The following is a 20,630-nucleotide window of genomic DNA, read 5'->3' as shown; positions in this document are numbered from 1 at the left end:
TTTCACATGCGTATTGTTTCCCCTGTGATTAGTTTCATTACCTTTTTTATTCTCCTCTACCCCCTTCTTTTCTGTTCCAAATAGAGATCCTACTATCACCACTGCTATTATTCCTAGTATTCCCAACAATTTCCAATTTTCCCACAGTTCATCTTGCTTGCTGTTATATTCACCCTCTCTAGTAATGTCTTGTTATCTTTACAAAATTAACACTTCTTAAAACTTAATACCTTAAAATTTGCAAGAAAACACTCTTAAAAATACACTTTTAAACCTGAAAATTGAAAAACATTGAAAAACACTCAAAATCACACAATAATGAAAACTTGATTATAAGGAATAAATGGTTATTTGTATGTCCACGTCCGTGAACACTTCACTCAGAATCTTTTGCACTTTCTTGAAATCTAGCTTATCAGCCACACCCCAGCCGGGGACTGAGACACTTCTTACTCTATGAGCCACACACCAATCTCTCATTGTTTTAGGCTTTGTGAAACAGTCATACGTTGGTAAATCAGTCATTGTTCTTTGGTTATTAGGTGAAACACAGTCCTGTCTCTCTCCTGGGTTACTGCCACTCACCCGGTTTTTTATTTTGACACCTTACTTTTTCCACTCCAAATTTCTCCTTGAACTGTTTTGCAATACCTGCCCCGTATGCACAATCAGCACTTACACAGTGAGCAATGGTTCTGTGTATGGACTTGTGAAAATGTCACCTGTTTTGTGTATAATTTGGAGCTGTTGGTGTTGTTCAATAGCAATTTCAGTGTCTGTGTTACCGTTCCCACTCTGTGTATCCTCCCTCTCTTGGACCTGAGTCCTCAGGTCCAAACCAGTGTCAGCAAGAGACCTAGAAGGGGGTCACAAGCTACACAGGATGTTAAATGGAACCAAGTGTCTCCTTTGCCTTGGAGTTGCACACAATGTGAGGTGCGAGCTGTCACACGTATAGGTTGAGACCACCGTGGTTCATTCCACTTTCTGCGAATTTTCTGATCCTGACCCAGTCTGTTGTGACTGGTGATGGCAGTTCCTCGGGTTGCGCTGGTACAGGAGTTACCTGATGGGAAAAGGTTCGAATCAGAGCTGTTAGTTTATCAAAATACACAGTATGTGACAATGGCTGCACTGTGTCCTCTCTCAACGCCGTGGTTGGTCCTGGAAATTGACGACCTGTAAGTCAATTCAAAAGGTGTAAAGCTTGAGATCCTGTTGACAGAAGAACAGGATAGACATGAGAGCAATGGGTAAAGCTGACAACCAGTTCATTTTAGTCTGTGCACAGATTTTAGCCAATTTGAGTTTAATCGTCAGGTTCAAACGTTCAACCTTACCTTGGCTAGCGGCATGGTAAACTCACCATACGCATGTGTGAGGCCTAGAGCCTGTTCAACAATTTTCAAATGTTCATTTTTAAAATGGGTGGCATTGTCAGATCTGATACGCGGGGAACCTAATGTGGAATGTAATGTTGATTAACACTTTATCACGCCGTACTGTCCTCTCGGCCGACAGGATATGCTTCTGGCCAACCAGTGAAATAATCAACAATCACCAAAACATAGCGTTTACCATGTACTTTTGTGATCATGTCTGTGAAATCAATCACAATTCTCCCCTGGGCCTGATGTCAAAGGAAATGAACCTTTCTTTGGTTTGATACTGGGTTTACATTATGTTCCTGACAGATAGAACAACTTGTCACTGACCTGACACCATGATTGCAAAAATGGATGCCACCAATGTTCAAGAGCACCATCATTGTTTATCATTGACATGGCTAACCCATGAGCTTGGTTAACATTGACCGGACAGGAACAGGCAATGCCGGACGTCCATCTGGGCTTGCCATAGACCATCACTAGCACAGATGCCTCCATGCTGTGACCAAGACTGATTGTTCTTCAGGGGCAGATTTCTGTTGTTCTTTGACCAATATTCTCAGTGAAACGGCAAAAGATCATACAGCTCTACTGATCTTACCACCTGCTGAGTTGCAACATAGCCAGCTCAGTTTTGGCAGCTAGATCAGCTGCATTGTTTCCATCAGTGATAGGGGAATCATTTTTGGAATGTCCTGGACATTTAATAACTGCTACCTCTTTGGGTATCATCAGAGCCTCTAAAAGGTCTCTGGCTTCGCATGCATGCGTATTGGTCGACCTGTAGATGTGGTGAACCCACATCTTGCCATAAGGGCAATTCCACGTGGACAGCTGTTACAACATATGCTGAATCGGAATATATGTTCACACGGGTCTCACCAGCTAGTACAGGCTCTGTTCACTGCATCATCTCTGCTCTCTGTGCTGACTGTTTTCCTTCTAACTCCCTGTATTCCTGTCACTAATGAGCTTCCCACTTGTTCAACTACTGCATATGCTGCTCTTCAGGCTCCCATCCTCTGCTCTGAAACAACAACCATCTGTGAACAATGTCATAACTGTGGGTGGGGTTGTCAATGGACACGCAGACAGATCTTCCTCTACTTTGGATGCTCTCTCGGTGATGGGTGCACAATCTGTGTGGCCTGTCCATCTCCATCAGATCAGCCATTATTAATGCCTTTATGTGTTATGTAGATATTGGGACTGGTCAAAATCTTGAGCTATTCTTCTCGTCCAGTGGGAAAAGTGAATGATGTGAATTTACAAGAATGACATGATGGTGTGTGTAGAGATTGTAGTGGTGGCCCATACAATGTGTGAAGTCTTGTGTATACCTTAGCCAGGCCTGCTGCGAACCTAGAACAAAAGGTTGTCTCTGCTCCACACAGTCTAAAAGTACACTGGCATACATCAGAACTTTTCTCCTACCCTGGTCTTTTTGGAATAATCACCGTGTGCACTGGATCCTGACTCAGAGGATCCAGGAAAAATGGTAACTCATAATTAGCACAGCTCAGGTGCACTGCATGAGCTAATTGTGTCTTAAGGTCAATGAACGTCCGTTCAGCCTCTGGTGTCCACTGAAGTTCTGCTTTCAATTTTTTATGCCATGTTCCTTGATCAATTGTCTTAAAGGCAAGGTTAGTGAAACATACATGGGAATGTAATGTCTACTGAATCCTGTCAAACCTAGAAATGACAACATGTCTTTCACTGTGGTTGGCTTGGGATGGCTCAGTAAACCCTGTCTTTGTGTTCCTGTCAAAGTTGAACCCTGTGCCGTGATCAGTCGACCCAAAAATGTAACACAAGGTCTGCAAACCTGCAGTTTGTCCTTGCTTACCTTAAACCGAGACTTATGCAACTGAAGTAATACAAGTCTGGTGGCTTCCAAGCATGCCTTTTCTGTTGTGGCAGCCAGCAATAGGTCATCAACATACATGATCATGACACAGTTTTCAGGTAAGCTACAGTCCTGTAGCTGTTGTTTCAAAACATGATTAAAAATTCCTGGGGATAGAATAAATCCCTGAGGTAATCTGTTATAGGAATACTGGCGCCCCCTGTATGTAAAAGCCAAACATGCTTCGCACTCCTCTGCAATTGGAATACAAAAGAATGCATTGCCAAATCAATGCATGTGAACCATTGATGTGCTGGTGTCAAGGTAGATAATGAAATATATGGGTTTGGCACAGTCATTGTGGGTGTTCCACAATGTAATTGATATACTAAATGTCTTTCCCATACTTCATTAGTTGCAACTGGAATGTCTGGGTTATTCTCCATGGATTGTTTAACTCCATTTGGAGCTCCTGTCATGACTGCTGTTCTGAATATGTCTCTTGTTACCGGATTAATTAGACTATTTTCTTCAACCATTTGTTCCCATTCAGCAGCACAACGAAAATAATAGGCTGCTCCAGTCTCACCTGGTTTGATACGGAATTTAATGTTTTGGTACACAGTTGGTGGTACAGGATATAAGCGTCTTAATGCTCCGCCAACATCAGTGCTCACTCTTGCAAATGGTGTTTCATTTGCTTCCATTGTTGTGTGAGCCTCGAGCTCCAAATTCTGCATTTGTGAGGCTGTCAGTATCTGTCCTAACAGGCATCTCAAGTCACCCAAAGCCAAACAAGTTCCATGACATAGGATGGTTAATTTACTTAGCCATCTGCTGCCTCCAGAGGTAATAGGTGGCAGTTTACTCACTATTGCTGTCATATCACTATGTGACCATGGTTGGTACTGCGAATTCCCACCTGGTCTCTGCATCAATGGTGCCTGTATCTGAGGTGCCATTATTTGATTACCTGGACCATATAAGACAAACTCCCTTTCCCATGGACCCGATTTGCTTCTCAATCTAGATGCTATTGGTCCATCGACAATCATGTCCCCTGTAATTTGTACCTTCACTGATTCATCACCCCCGTTAGGATGATGAGGTGTGGATGTATGTACTGGTTGTGGGAGTGGTCTGTACTCTGGGTTCCCGTTCTCCTCCTCACCCATACTCTCATCATCTGCTTCTCCTCCCTCACTATTCTGGGTGTTCTCCACTACTTCTATGGCTGCTCTGGCTTTATGTAATGTGTCATCCACATCCTTCCTTACTGCCTTAGCCAGGTGGTCAAATCTCTGTTCCAAAGCCTGTATCTGGTTTGTGACTTCTGTTAGGTCTATATCTACTTCTCCACTGTTTATCTCTACCACCATCTGCTGGTGGGACGGCTCATATGGCGGGGGATGGCTTAATGAAGGATATATTGAAGGTATGTGTTTCTGAAGGGGAGGAGCTGTTGGGTTAGCCTGAATGCTTCCTGTTTTTTCTTCCTTTCTGTCTTTGGCTGCTGAGCTGTTCACTTCCTCAATTCTCTCTCCACTCTGTGGTTTCTGTGAGCTGAGTGCTGTGGTTGTCAACGCAACCCTAGTCCACATTCTTAATGTCTTTTTTAGATTTTCTTCCTCGCTATGATGTTTCCCTGTATTATACCACTTAACCTTGTCTTTCTCTTCAACATGTCTACGTAACTTATTATGGGCTTTCTTTTCCATCTCTCTAACTTTTGGCGCAAGAGGAGTTACAATTTTTTCCTCTCTGCCCCACCCTTGATCATCACACAACGCTATCCAACATTTATCAATCTCTTTCTGTCTTTTCTTTCCGTCTTCTGGCTCAGTCTGTGCTAATAACATATCTTTAACCTTTTGCCATTGTACCAATACTGGTTGACATCCGTATTCATCACACTCTTTTTGAAATTCAGCCATTTTACACACAATTTTACTGTTCACAATCTTTTACAGCCTTATGTATTCCAATTTATAGTATAAGGTGGTCTTTGTGACCAGTTTTCCAAATTAAGTAACTTAATTATTGACGCAACGTCTCAGTTTCTCAACAAGTTTCTGTGACGCAACGTCTTTTGTTCAATCGCCTTTAGCAGTATTCACATTCAACCCTTAACATTTAACACACAACAAATACAACAAACAATTTTGGAATATTCCTTTACGAGTTCGCCGACTCGGGGGACTTTAACCCGACAGAATTTACGATATCTTTCAATCGAGGGCCTCCAACCCGTAGAATTTACGATTTATTTCAATCGAGGGCCTCCAACCCGTAGAATTTACGATTTATTTCAATCGAGGGCCTCTAACCCGCAGAATTTACGATTTATTTCAATCGAGGGCCTCTAACCCGCAGAATTTACGATTTATTTCAATCGAGGGCCTCTAACCCGCAGAATTTACGATTTATTTCAATCGAGGGCCTCTAACCCGCAGAATTTACGATTTATTTCAATCGAGGGCCTCTAACCCGCAGAATTTATTTGCCTCAACGTCTCAATTTTTCTATGACGCAACGTCTTTTCACATCTGATTTATTTAAAACCTGTGTTTTACGTATTTTACCAGTATCTTCTTTCTTACAGAATGTTCATCTAGTTCAACACAACAATTTGAGTATATTCAAAAGCAGAATTTCGATTAAACAGGCTTCTGCTTACCTCTGTTTGTTTAAGGTCGACCTGTGTGTTGAACCGGACTCCGTTCTGTTCCCTCACTTGCAAATGTGCTGATGTCTGTTCAAAAATCACGTCACGGGTCACCAATTGTTGGACTTTTAAGGCAGTCCTGCATGTTCAGAAATTTGAAGAGACAATTTGCTCAAAAGTAATATAAGGTTTTATTTATCAGATGTAAAAAGTACGTAACAAAGCTTTGGGTTGTCAGACGACCTCCAAATAACCAACAACCCAGATCATTTCCTGACATGCATATTTATACAGTATGTGACGTCGTTCTATCTTCAGGAGGTGTTCCTTCTATTAGCCAATCTTTATACACCTCGTCCTCCTGACTCCGTCTCTCCTTCACCAGTTTCTGTAAAACATGTTTCTGCAACACTTCTCTTCGCTAATTTGAGGAAGTGCCCTCTCGAGACAGTTTCATATCGCAAGACAACATGTCAAAATACTTTCAGTAAAAAACACTCAATCATCTAATACTTTGATTATGCAGCATTGTTTCTTAATCCTATGGTTCAATAAAACACATCAAAACTCATGATTATACTTAAAATATATGCAATGGATTAATTCATAACTCTGTGTGTGTGTTAGTTGGTTAGACTCGTCAAAACGAGCTGTGATGATTCTGCACGTACACACAGTTAGTTCCTCTTCTGCGGTTAAGAGTTTCCTGTTTTTCTGTTACAAGCAGTCTAATATTCGACAAAACTTTTCACTGAGCAACACAGCAAACACATTTAAACAAACACAATGCAATGATTATTAACGAAATTCACTTATTGGTTATATAGTAATTCCTTCATACTCATATTCTGAATAATATTTCCACAACGGACAAGGCAAGACTGAGACGCGGGAACACGGGATAACACGAAACATACCAAACACAACGAAGCGCACAGGACAATGAAACATGAGGCCTTTTAAAGGGAACACAAACGAGGGATAATGACACAGGGCAGGTGGGAAACATTAGACATGGCAGGGAGGCAATACACGAAACGAGAGGGGCGGGGCCACTGACGAGACACGAGAAAACACATGAGAAGTAAAGAACATAAACAACTCATGGCTTTCTCACATAAAACCTAAGGGCTCTGTCCCGATCCTGCCACACGACTAGGAATTCATAAACAAGAAGGTAGGACCGTGACAGCTGCTTACGCTCCGCTTCTCCGCAAGCATGCGCTGCTTAAGCTTAAGTTATACTCGTGCGTAGGACCTACGCCGTAACCTACGGCGTAGTCTACATACGTAGATGACGCCGTCGTGAACATTTATGGTTCTGCGTTGAGAGTATGCATCGTACTGCAATTACATCGCCGAAACGCTAGTTGGCTCTTTGTGTTTTCACGGGTTTGCTCTTCTTCGCCGATGTTTTGTGTGTGTGCTAGTGTTTGCAAACGACAATGGAAGCTGATCGCATCTTAATGGAGTTGGAGCTGATCGAAGTAGAAAAACAGTTACTTTTAATTAAATTACTTGGTCGATGTCGATGCTCGCCATGTTGCCAGAAATGCGTTGAAGGAAGTATGATGCTGCCAAACGCACAGGGTACGCGGCTCTGCGTAGGCGGCGTAGGTCCTACGCACGAGTATAACTTAAGCCAGTGGTCAACAACCCTGCTCCTGGAGATCGACCGTCCTGAAGATTTCAGCTCTAACCCCAATCAAACACACCTGAACTATCTAATCAAGGTGTTCAGGTTTGCTTGATAATTACAGACAGGTGTGCTGAAGCAGGGTGGGAGCTGCAGTCTGCAGGACGGTCGATCTCCAGGAACAGGTTTGGTGACCACTGACTTAAGCTTTATGCGTGCGGTATGAATGCTCTCATCTGTTGACACCACAAGCTTCTTACGCACTGCTGACGCGTGCTGTTTGAAACGGGTGTTAGTCACAAACTACACTGTTAAAAAAATCCGTAAAAAAATGGCAGAAGTACTGGCAGAAAATCACCAGTACATTTTCCTTTATTTTACGGACATTTCTGTTAATGCTAAAATGCAATTTAATGCAGTGCAAAATGTCAAATACAGGTAAAACAACTGTAAAAGTGAATACGTAAAATTCCTTCATATTAATTGTGCCCTATTTTTATGAAGTTTTTTTGAGTGTAGCTAGTTACTAAGCCTCTAGTGTGGACTTTACGTTCACATTTAAGAAAGAATTTACGAATGGCTGGGGCAACCCTACCCTGGTCCTTAGCTGGTTTAAGACGGTCAAACCAGCACCAAAACATACCTAACCCAGCATATGCTGTTTTTTTCAACAGGGGTGCTTACCTTTTGATCATGATCTTGTCCATGGGTGAACTTCATAACAGACAGTTTGCTCAAATGAGTGCTCAGCTGACTATGATAGTGTAATATGAAGTGTATAGTCAATAGATAATTGAATCTTGCATCATAAAACAAAGAAGTAACAGTATAATTGTTGTAGATGAATGTCTGGGAGTTTCAAGAAGAATGGTTCATTACAGATTGTTTAATAAAAAACTTCTCTGATGTCTATTAAGGTGAGGCATGGGTTACAATCTATAGGGGTGTTACACACTGCAAAACAGGTATTTTTGAGGTACAAAAATGTCAAATTAAAGACTGCAAAACATGTCAGGTTTGAAATAACATGAGAAACATGAACTTTTATTATACTGTATAAATGTCTGGCCCCCCAGTTGCTGGAAAATTATTTTTTAATGTTTTTTTACATTGTGGGAAAAAAAAACATCTGCTTTAAAAGTGTGATATATTTAAGAGAATTAGTTTTTTTTCTCTGACAGCTGATATAGAACTGTCAGACAGCTCAATCTCACTAAGTGTCTGAAATGGCGCTGAAAGCGGACAAAAGAATTGCCCACATCGCCAAGTTGAAGATAAAAATAATAAACAGTGCTTGAAAAATGCATGTGAACGCATGGAATTTACCTACAGTATATGAACTGTGTTTTATCAGTAAAAACCTATGTGGATGAAAACCACAAAGAAGAGCCTTCAGTCCAGAAATATAATATTGATGCATGTTCGAGGTTTGCAAAACAATACTACAATACTGCTGGCAAAGTTTTTGTGGAGTTATGAACAAAATTGTTTGGAAGACACGCTTAGAATTAGAGATAAAAAACAGAACACCAACAGCATCGTGTTTTAGGGCTACTATGTTATCACTGATAAAAAAGTGAGTCATCACAACTTTCATATTATCAGGACATTTTCCTGAATGTCAATCTGGTTCAGCAATACAATAGAATAAGCTGTAAATCAACAAGGGAAGGGCTTTCCAGAAGGTGTTTTTCTGTTAAAGGCCCAGTCAGAGCCTTGACCTCAACCCTATTGAAATGCTTCTGGTCTGACCTCAAGACACACATTCACACCAGAGGTCCCAAGCATATTGCTGAACTAAAAGAGCAAAATTCCTCCTGTCTATTGTGCAGGTCTGTTGAAAGAGGGTCAACCAATTAAATCCAGGAGTCCACACTGTATTGTAAATTCTTACACAATGTGTTCAAAATAAACATAAAATTGACAATAATTTCTGTTTAAATCTATTGTTATAGGACTGGGTGCACAGTAGTACAGATGATCGTTGCTTGTGAGACTGATATAATCACAGCGTTTCTGCTAAGTTGGTAGATGTAGGCCTATACTTTGAATGCACAATGAGTAATTTTGGATGAAAGTGTCTACCAAATTCATAAATGCAAACAATAAATGTATTAATTTTAGTGAGATCTTCCCAGCAACATACGTCTTTTGATCTTCTTTTCCGCTATTTCCCTGACAACTTTCCCCCAGTGCATTTGTCCTTTTTTTTCTGAAAAAGAGCATCGGGATCTTGACCCCTGCTACAGATGTTATTCAACACTTCAATATTCACCACAGAGACACAGTGATGATTTCTGCTCTCTAGCGCTTTTTTGTTATTTTACAAACAACACAGAGGCACACACCTGTGGCACGGGTTTGCTTTCATCAGATAGTAATTCCTTTTCCATTCAGTGCATTCATAGGCCCGTGACAAAGCACAGCCAGTCGTGTCAGCAAATTGATTCCGCAGCATTCAGACAGGTAATGTAATGAAGGAGAGCAGGGAGACTGTATTTACAAATTCTGAGTTTCTCCCGCCGGCCAAGCAATGAGAAACACAATCCCCCATACATCATGGAGGGAGAGAATTATTAATATTCATGAGCAGAATGGAGTTTTAGAGTCAGGATGAGTTATGATATGTGTGATGTGATTTGGTCTTGGTCCCTGGTGGTCACGCCATGCTGTGTTAGCAGGTAGGACAGTCACAGGAGACAGCACCATTTATCCCGCCTGACAAGCAGACATCGGGTCACGAGAAACATGCTCATGATTGCAAATTAAGACAAGAAAACGGCTGTTGTAAACAATGGTGTAAATAAAACTGTAAGATGAACTGACACTGTAAAAAATGATTCTGTGTCGTAGTAGATTTCATGAAATTAATTGAGTAAACTTGACTTAATACAATTGTGTCCTTGTTTTTTTAACCAAAATTAAAATTAAAATTATAGAAATATCTTGGAATTCTAAATGCACAAATAATTGAGTGACTTCAACTTAATTTTATCATGTTCAACCCACTTAAAATTGGATAAAGGATCTTTATTTAATTATTTTGTGGTGGAACTACATGAATTATTTAAGTTAAGTTCCCTTAACTGAGCAGTGAAATTAGAGTTCCCAGCATGCTCTGCATGGGACAGCATTAGGAGAGTCATTTTTGTGAAAAGGTGCTATTTTATGTGCTTTAGAATAAAATGAAAGACTTGATAGTGTTTATTGTTCAGTTGTCTTTAAGATTTAGAAGATATTCTGTTCGTATTTCTGAGTTTCGTGGTTACCATCTTTCAGAAGAGTGTTGCTTGTGCTCAGGTTGTGGGAGAGCTCAAGCTGTTTGTTTTTTCACACAGTGAACAGTAATGCTGCTAATGTCAATACTGAGTCAACTCTCAGCTTACTTGTACATCATATATGTTATAAACAATAATAAATGTTAAACTGTAGTTAAAAAAGATCAAGAAGTTTTCTCCAATGCTCAAATTAGTATTTCTTCTTGATTTTTTAAAGTTTATCATGTGACGTGCTTAAATATTTTAGGTAATTTTACTTGATTTATTCGTGGAATATATGGTGTTAAAAATATGCTTTAAAGTACTTATATTTTGTGTAATACTGTTACCTTAATTTTTTTAAGTAAATAGCTGTGTCATTTTTTACAGTGTATGTTTGAGTGTGAAATTACAGATACTGGACAGACCATCACACTTAGGTAAACAAAGCAAAGAGACCTCATGTCCTCATCGATCATAATTCAGACAGACAGATGCAGACCCCACTGTCCACTATTTCATGTGAGCAGCTGGAGCGGACTTCAGCTCCAAAGTGAGGTTTCCCCACTGCTATGAAAGGTTAACAAGACCTGGCCCACTATAATAACACAATCTGCAGCCTCCCATCTCATCCCCTCACAATCCAAACTGTCTGACTCATCCTGACCAGATAAGACACTGGAAAATTAATGTGTCAGACACCATTGTTAACTTTAAAACAGCGTCTTTAGAAATGTTATTTTTTCACTGTCTTCAAAGAATTTAGTGCTTGCTATGCAGGTCAAGGACAGAGGGGATTTGTAAAATCTACTGTTGTTATTTCAGATGCACTCGAGAAACGTGAAGAAACTGTACATGTATTCATTTTCGGTTTTTGTTTATCTGGTGGTATACAGTATATTCCTATCAAGTCTGTCAAATCAGTGTGTTAAAGGCATAGTTCACCCAAAAATGAAAATTCTGTCATCATTTACTCACCCTCCTGTCATTGCAAACCTGTTTGACTTACTTTCTTCCACAGAACACAAAAGAAGATATTTTGAAGAATGCTGTTAACTGGTAACCTTTGACTTGCATTGGTTTTGTGTCTATACAATAGATATATCTATACTATCATTGTTCGGTTACCAGGATTCTTCAAAATATCTTCTTTTGTGTTCTGCAGAAGAAAGAAAATCATACAGGATGATAGAATTTTCATTTTTGGGTGAATTAAACACTTCGCTAGACAATAGACAATTTTGCGCGACACAAACAACACTGGTTTAGAAGCACTTGTTTCAGTTTTTCTTTTTTATTTCACATATCTAATCAAGTCTTCAAGGTGTTTGTTTAACATTTCGATTCCGTTCTAAATGTTTCGTTGGTTGTATTTTCGTTCTAACACTGTGTAGTTAAAAAACAACCAGCATTGTTTTTGTCTTGCAAAATGGTTATTATGTTGTAATGACACAAATTCATAGTCTTATTTTAAACTACTGTAACCATTAAAAAGAAACAAGGAACATAAACATCTGAAACATGCCAAAAACACAATCTAAAGCGCTGTGCACCGAATGTTTTATTGCAATCAACTAACAATAGCAAAGTGCCTTTCAGAATAGCCATTGCTATAATTGAATAAAATATATGTAAAGGATTAAAAAACACAAAAATTAAACAGAGTACAACAAAAACACAACAAGCATATAAAAATCGATGGCAACTTTTTAAAGATTCAGTGCACTATTTTGGTTATTTAAATATTTAAAAAAGAACATAAAAATCACCACTTGAAAAAGCAGCACTGGCTGAACTGAACACACATCAACACAATGTTTTTTCATTTGTTTTTTTCCTGCAGCTACACAGCCATAACATGCAGCCCTCGAAATGCATTGACAACATTGTGAGAACATTATGATTCAGCTGGGCGTGTTGAACTACAAAAACACTATTTAAAGTTCTGAATAATTCTGTACAGATTGAACCGCAATATTACACTGTCAGACTCAATACAATACCACCCATCTCCCGCTTGGGAAAAGCCAACCCAGAACCAATTCTCACAGTACCAATTTACAGAATCTGAATGTATAGGTCACACAACTAAAACTATTTACTGTATTACATTAGCAGGTATATTCATTTATTGGATTAAACATCTTGCTTGTTTTAATAGATGTTCACGTACCTACATTACATTTTGTAAAACTGACAATATATTATGAACAACCAGGCCAGGTTGGTGGCATTATAACTAAAGAATGGTTCAAATCGTTTTGTTGGATCAGCATGGCCTTCCACAAGGAGAATGAGAGGGTGGCATTCATCTGACATGTCACAAATGTCACAACTCTCTGTTTCAAACATGAAAATGTCCCCTTACTCATCATGCACTGTACAGTTTGACAAAACTGAGTAGAGATAAAGAGAGCTAGATTATCACCGTATCATCTGTATGAAGATTTTTCAATCATACTGATTCACAGTCTGATTATTTCCCATCATCCTGTGACTGCACAGTAAATCTTGGTTCTGCAACATATGCAAATTTATAAAGTTCACAGATTCTATCTAGTTGTTTTATGGTTCAATAAATAAGACAATCACAAGGTTCAAGTGGATCTACATTTCATTTACAGAAAAGCTGCGATGTTTCAAATACAGTCAAGATTGCGTAAGTGATGCGCGTAACACACACTTGTCGCATTGTCAACGTGTGAACAAGTTCTTTAGCATGTAGCCTAAAAGTGAGACGACCATTTTGGTTACATGTCACTGCTACTAGACAACACATTATGTTTGGTAGTCCATGACTTGCTTGAAATAAAAGGAAAATTAAGATACAATCCATTCACACTAGAGCTAATGAACAAATGCTTTCAGTACGGATGTTGGTGACATCCTTTTCAATTGAAGCGAGCGTGGATTGTTGTGAAGTATAATAATATTTGATGCAGAAATGAGTTGGCAGTGTCTTTCCGATGTCCTTATTGAAACAAACAATAATTTAGATCATACATGAAGCTTCAGAGATATACATCACATATTTATCTCAGAACAATTTTGTGTTTTCAAGTTATGCAATGGCGCATGAAGTTCACACGACTGTTTCACTTCTTTCAGTGGCAGTAGTTTGGGCACCATGTTTCAAACACAAACCCATAGAGAAGAGCAACACCACGTGATGTAACTTACAATATATAACAGAATGTCTAATCACCTTCGTAAATCTACATTTACAGTAGTAGGAGCTGAGAATTCATATACACAGAACGTCTCTAAGCTAACAAGATTTGATTTTCTCTCAGATCATTTACAGGGCATGAATAATGATGAAAAGGCCTTGGCACTAAAGACGTCCCTGGAGTCAGTATTGTCCTGAATGTCCTTAAAGGCTTCCTCAAGATATTCCAAAATTCCAGAGAGGAGAGAAAAACCCTTCATGCTCGACAGATCTTTTCAAGTCAGCTTCCCTTTGTTTCCATTTAGCACAAATGGGTCATGTTTTGTATATATACAACACAAACTCATTCGCTCTGAAGGGTGTTTAGTGGATAAATTGATTTTCTTTACCATTGTGATAGACTTGGAAACCAAATTGACCAATTTGTAGGAACATCTGAACACCAGTGAGGTGGAAACGTGTCAGCGTCTCACTGTCTTTTCCAACTGGATGACATCAGACGGTTTGCGTTACTGGATATATTGGACTGCCACAATGGGTTTTTTCTACACAAGCCTCATTTTAACACCGTGGCTTTAAATCAGATTTTCTATGTGTGGCTTTTGAAGTTTAATTTGTGTTTGGCAGTGAGGATGAGCTGGGGTTACATTTATATCCTGGAGTCAGTGGGCAATGAGCGCTCTCTATCGTCTGTATATATCCGTTGAAACAGAGGCAGTTCTCAGATCAGTTCTGTGGCACACAAGCACACACACAAAATCATAGAATATACTTCCATAGTCACCCTTCCGAGTCTTTTTCGTCCTTCATCCGTATACCGCTATTAAAAACTTTCATGGTCCAGCAAAAATCTCATGACCTTCCAGAACCGAACATCAGCACTGACATGACAAAATAACAAATAATATGATGTGATTCGCTCCAGACTTTATACACAGGAGAAAAAGCAAAAATATAAATCCGCGCTTTCTCATCCTGGAGAGGGAATAGAGGTGAGGAGGTTGGCATCCGTCACGTGCCACACCGGTAAAATACATCACGGCCCACAGACACTGAAACCTCAAAGAAAAAACGTCCTCACACACGAGTATGAATGATAAGTACAAATCATATTTAATAAAAGAAAGCAATCGAAATGTCTAGGCATCACCACCAGCAGCCACTGTAGCCATGGCAACTTCAACAGAGGAGGGTCTTTAGTCAGTCATATGGACGGATTGACGGGTCAGGCTAGAAGCCCAGATTACTTCTTGGTGGCCTCATCGTGGACGAGGAGAAGAAAAAGAGAGAGAAATAGTGTAGATGAGCGAGTCTCTAAATGAGACGGTGTCACGTCCATGTCACTGTTACTCCACAGAACCAGGGTGAAGGCTGAGAGCAGGGGGGTCCAGACAGGTGGGGGAATAGCTGAGGTGGGGCTCTTTGATCCACAGGAGGGGAGCACCGTTCTTCCCTTCCTGATTCTTACTGGAGCTGCGGCTCTTGTAACGCATCAGCAGGACGGCAATGAGGAGGATGCCGAAGATCGGGAAAGGGTAGAAGAAGACGAAGTAGAAGAGCGAGTCGTTGGAACACACCACAGACTGTACAGTAGACACTGCGGGGAAAGAGTTGAGATGGAGAGAGTCAGTAAAATAAAAGAGCAGCTGAATTAAATGTATACCAGTTACTGAATACTGCACAAAGTACACTATCTAATGCATACTATTAAAAAAAAGTATAAAACAGTAGTAATTTTGCAATGATGAATGTTTATAACAGTACTACGCTTTACTATCAACTAGGGGTAAAATAATACATCATCAATGTATTGCATGTAACAATAAAAATAAAAACTATGTACTGTATTTAAGATATTTGCCAATTGGTTTATGCTATGACGCCTATTTAAAGGAACAGTTCACCCAAAAATGAAAATTAATAAATGCATTTAGTCACCCGCAGGTTGTTCCAAATCAGTATACATTTCTTTGTTCTGATGAACACGGAGAAAGATATTTGGAAGAATGCTTATAACCAAACAGTTCTTGGCCACCATTGAGTACCAAATGGGTGAGTAAATGATGACAGAATTTTTATTTTTGGGTGAACTCTCCCTTTAATGGTTGAGCTGCCAACATACGACCTATGTCAACGTGTGTTTTAATGCTTTATGTTTCATCTTGTGCCTTTAGAAGAGTTCTCTACAATGGTTTAACTTTCGTAATTCCTTTAACATTTTAATTTTGTGTTAAAATTCAGTTTCTTCTTTTTTAGTGACAAATTCGTTTAATTTTTATTTACATACAGAAATTCAATTAAACATTAAATGTTGTTTAATAAAAACAGAATTTATATATAAGAAGTATTTCTTAAACATAACACATTCTAATGGAAGTGAGTCTGTTCCTTCACGCATCATTTAACAGTCAGTATAGACAGAAAAAATACTTAATGCCCTTTTGTAAAAGCAATGCTCTGAAAATAATACACCAGATGTACTTTATGTTCAAGTGGTTTGTGCTTGTAAAGTGCGAAACCTCACCCTGCTCCAGAACATTAACAATGGTGACCCCGGAGTTGTTGGTGGCCAGGCGGTACCAAGCACTGCGTGGATTCAGCAACCACTCCTCTACATGGCAATAATAATAGCCCACGTCTCTGAGCCGAGCTTTCTGGATGGTCAGACTGTAGAGATCGGAGGCGGTGCGCTCGAACTGCAGGCGAGAGTTCGGACCGGGCTTCTCAGTGGGGCTGCAGTTGCCGTTACCGAACACGGCATCGTGACCGATGGAGAAAGCGCACTGCTGCTCATCCTCCTCCTCCTGTCCCAGACGGTACATGTACCAGGACACAGAGAAGCGGGAATCTGTAGAAGACTGAGAGAGGATCCTGCAGCCCAGCCGGATTGACCCGTCCGCGGCAACAGTGACGTTGGATTCTTCCTCTCCAATTTGTAAATTCACCACTGCAAACAAAAGACAGATCAAACCATTTAGCACATCATACTGTCTTTTGTCTCATTTTTAGCCCATGTGTGTAGGATTAAAAAACAAAACAATGAGCACTTTGATTTGTCCCATTCAAGAACTGTATCAAATGTAAACAAATGTAAAAATGTCACCATAGTTGACACGTCACCGTGTCAGTTTCTGTGTTAACTGAAGGATCAGAGGTTGAAAATGATTTGACATATTCTAACATCTCTAATTTCTGCAGGGCGTCACACATCTAATGTTGTGGAACTAGCAGTTCGGTATGTCACGCTTAAATGAAGGTGGGGATCATCACATTTTGCGTGAGAAATCGCAGGGCCTGAGCTGAGATCGGGCTAAAAATAAGACCGAATATCTCTCGCATACTTTAAGGAGCTCCTCTTATCTTCCACTCATGTGAAAAGCAGTGTAATTTGACAGATTAGGAGGTGGTGAACTTTTCATCTACAATCTTTTTGTAAATACATATATGTGGATGCTATTTCAGGGAAGGACGCTTCAGGAAGGTGACACGATGCTTTTTCACATCCCCGGGGAAATAAAATTGGAGAGTTTTCAAGCACATCTATATGAGATTTCTCTCAAAGGCAGATCTAGTTAGGCAACGCTGAAATGACGATTAAATGCTGTACACTAGAGAAAATTAATTACACAGTTAAGAACCCATATTTGCAAAAAAGTAGCTTATATCATCACCTGATCAGTTTGTGTCTTGATTTGCATTATTTATAATAATTGTATAATTTTTTTTCCGTTAAGTTATCTCACCAGATAAAACCAACCTAGACTTTTTGCTGTGCCAAAACTCTCTTTGTGACCTTGTTTAACTCAGCAGATGTCTTGACCACCTGTGCATCTAAAGTTACTTGCTTAATGGCCCAGAGGACAAACTACACAACGAAATGTGTCTGTGTATCAGCGGTAAGCCGATGACCCATGTGTAGGGCAATAATACTGATGAGAGTGTCAGGTTGGGTCTTTCTTTGTAGGATATGGAGGAGGAATCAGACTTCCCCGTTCTTCAGCTTTGATACACTATGCTTGTTTGTGATGGCAAACGCCTTGAATGTAGATAAGAGTAGGCGTCTGAAGTCAGTGGAGGAGTAAAGAAAACAATTTTCACTTCTCGTAATTGAATAGAAAGCTACGCAAGAATAAAGCAGATGCTTCGTTTGCATTCATTGATTCTGTTGAAGCAAATGTTTTGAAATAAAACTGCTTGAATTTTAAAAGGACAGTTCACCCAAAAATAATAATTGATTCACCCTCATGTCATTGAAAATCTGTATATAACTCTTTCTTCTGTGAAACACAAAAGATATTTTGCGAAATAGTTGTTTTGTGTCCATACAATGAGGGCCAATGTTCTTTGGTTACCAACATTCTTTAAAATATATTTTGTGTTCTGCAGAAGAAAGAAAGTCATACAGGTTTGGACATGAGGGTGAGTAAATGATGAAATATTTTTCATTTTTTGATGAACTTAATGCATATGTAAGCCAGTGTATCTACACATTTTTTCCTATCTATTTTCAGGTAAATATGACAGCATTTTAGAAATTTGACTAAATTATTATACACAAAGGGCAAGAAGCAAGTCTTTGTGAAAACACAGACACTAATCGCCCTTCGGGTGTGGCACGGGGGACAAAAACAGGATTAATAGTTGGGGGAGTTTACAGAAGATGTCTTCATGGGTGGCTGCGTGGGGTGAAGAGCGGAACAGCAGCTGTGTGGTGCTCAGATGGGCTTCATGAATAAGGCCTCTGGGATCTGGCTGCTATCAGCTGGGATTGTGAATGTTACTACTGTAGTTTTCGGATTCCCCTCGCCGCCCGCACTGTGGGCAAAGTGTGAGTGATAATGTCTGGGACGCATGTGGGAGGGCTCACCCGGGGGGCCAATACCCTACAGACTGGCTTTGGAATTGTCACGTGTAAGAAGGCTCTGTCTCGTTTCATCTCTTTCTTTCACATGCTGATGAATGATTCAGCTTGGGTAGCCATGAGGCTCAGGATGGCTGAGGTCCACAGTTGTCTCAGGGGGAGAATGTTTTCATGCTGCTCTTTCCCCGTGGCAGATGGCCTGATATGCCCATGGGACTGTGACACACACCTACATCTGAATCTCAATGGTTGCAATATCTTCTATAGGAATACATGCCAACTCTGTTAGTTGCGTGCCACTGTACATATTGCAACCCCCTTCTTACCTGGCTGTCTCACCGCCACATGAGTAAAGCCAGAGGTGTCTTGTGACAGGCGATACCAGGCTCCATCGGGGTCCATTAGCCACTCCTCCACAAGGCAATAGTACGTTCCAGAATCGCTGGTCTCGGCGCGGTGCAAGGTCAGGCCGTACAACCGAGGAGAGAGCCTTTCCGACTGCACGCGGCTGCGCAGACGCTCCTCCTCTGCATACGCGCCGTACTCAAACGCTCCAGTGTGCTCGATCTTTAACAGCAGCTCGTCGGGTTCTCCCGGCTCGGCTTTCCGGGCGTACCACAGCACGGCATGCTGGGACTCAGGGCTGGTTTCAGAGGTGATGGAACAGTTGACGCGCACCCGGCTGTCCTCCAGAAACTGCAAGCTTTGGTTGGACTTGTGCACCCGTAGTTTACTCACTAGGGGGAAACAAAATAAGGGCATTAGTTTGAATAATACATTTGAAAGGAATAGTTCACCCAAAAATGTAAATGTTTTTTATAATTTACAAATCCTCATGTCATTCAAAACCTGCGTGACTTTCTTTCTTCTGCAGAACACAAAAGAGATATTTAGAAGAATGTTGGTATCCAAACAACATTGGCCCCCATTGACTTCCATTGTATGGACACAAAACCACAGCGACATTTATTAAAATATCTTCTCTTCTGTTCAACAACAAAAAAGAGGTATATACAGGTGGTGAAGAACATGAGGGCGAATAAATTATGACAGAATTTTTATTTATTTACAACTATCCCTTCAACAGTTTTTGCACCAAACAAAAACAAACAGTGAAATGACTTGCATATGAAGTCTATTCACACAAACACAGAAAACAAATATTCATCAGGCTAAATAAACACAATTTACCCATGTACAACAAACCGGTTCAAAGGAAACATGGATTTAGGTCTGTACTACAAAGCTTTCTTGATTCCATTCATGAATTCCTATTCACTCCAAACATTTGGCCTCGGTGTGAACAGGCCTTTGATCATTATGTATATGCGTTGTTGCTGAGGGTATGCTGGTAAGGGTTAGGCCAGACCGAGACAGAAATAAGATGTTAGAAAAACACTAGGAGCGCAGGGCTGCTGGGATCCGGCACATTCTTATTGAATTACCTACAGGTGCATCAGGTGTGACCGCCATGGGCAAAGGCTGCCATTTCACACCATGAGTGGATTTATGAGCACCATAGGAGCGTAAGAAAACACACTTTCACACCTTCACATACAGGTCTCACAAACTTACAATTGCACTAAATATGTACAGAAACAGATGCACACAAGGGCTTTAAAAAGAGGAGAGCAGATGTCCTACATGGGCGTTCCTGATATTTGGCATGGGACAGTTCAGGCACACTTTCAAACGCATTAAACATATGCTACTGCATCACTTCTGCCCTTGTCTCACCAACACACGCACACACACACGCACACACACACACACACACACACACACACACACACACACACCACACA

The 20,630-nt window shown here is 40.3% G+C and overlaps 1 protein-coding gene across 1 annotated transcript in view; it reads right to left on the bottom strand.

Annotated features, from left to right (window-relative positions):
- Positions 1-12,081: 12,081 nt before the first annotated feature.
- The window catches only part of igsf3 (immunoglobulin superfamily, member 3), a 135,768-nt gene continuing 127,219 nt past the window's right edge, over positions 12,082-20,630 (bottom strand). The window contains exons 7-9 of the mRNA XM_057335847.1: positions 19,152-19,562; positions 16,489-16,911; positions 12,082-15,561 (exon numbers count right to left, since the gene is read on the bottom strand). Of these exons, the coding sequence (XP_057191830.1) occupies positions 15,311-15,561; positions 16,489-16,911; positions 19,152-19,562 (1,085 nt within the window). The 3' untranslated portion in view covers positions 12,082-15,310. The remainder of the gene's footprint in view (positions 15,562-16,488; positions 16,912-19,151; positions 19,563-20,630) is intronic.

Source organism: Triplophysa rosa, linkage group LG6, assembly GCF_024868665.1.
Source record: "Triplophysa rosa linkage group LG6, Trosa_1v2, whole genome shotgun sequence".
NCBI classification, from domain to species: domain Eukaryota; kingdom Metazoa; phylum Chordata; class Actinopteri; order Cypriniformes; family Nemacheilidae; genus Triplophysa; species Triplophysa rosa.
The sequence above is the reverse complement of the archived record's forward strand: the minus strand, read 5'-3'. Positions and strand labels throughout refer to the sequence as shown.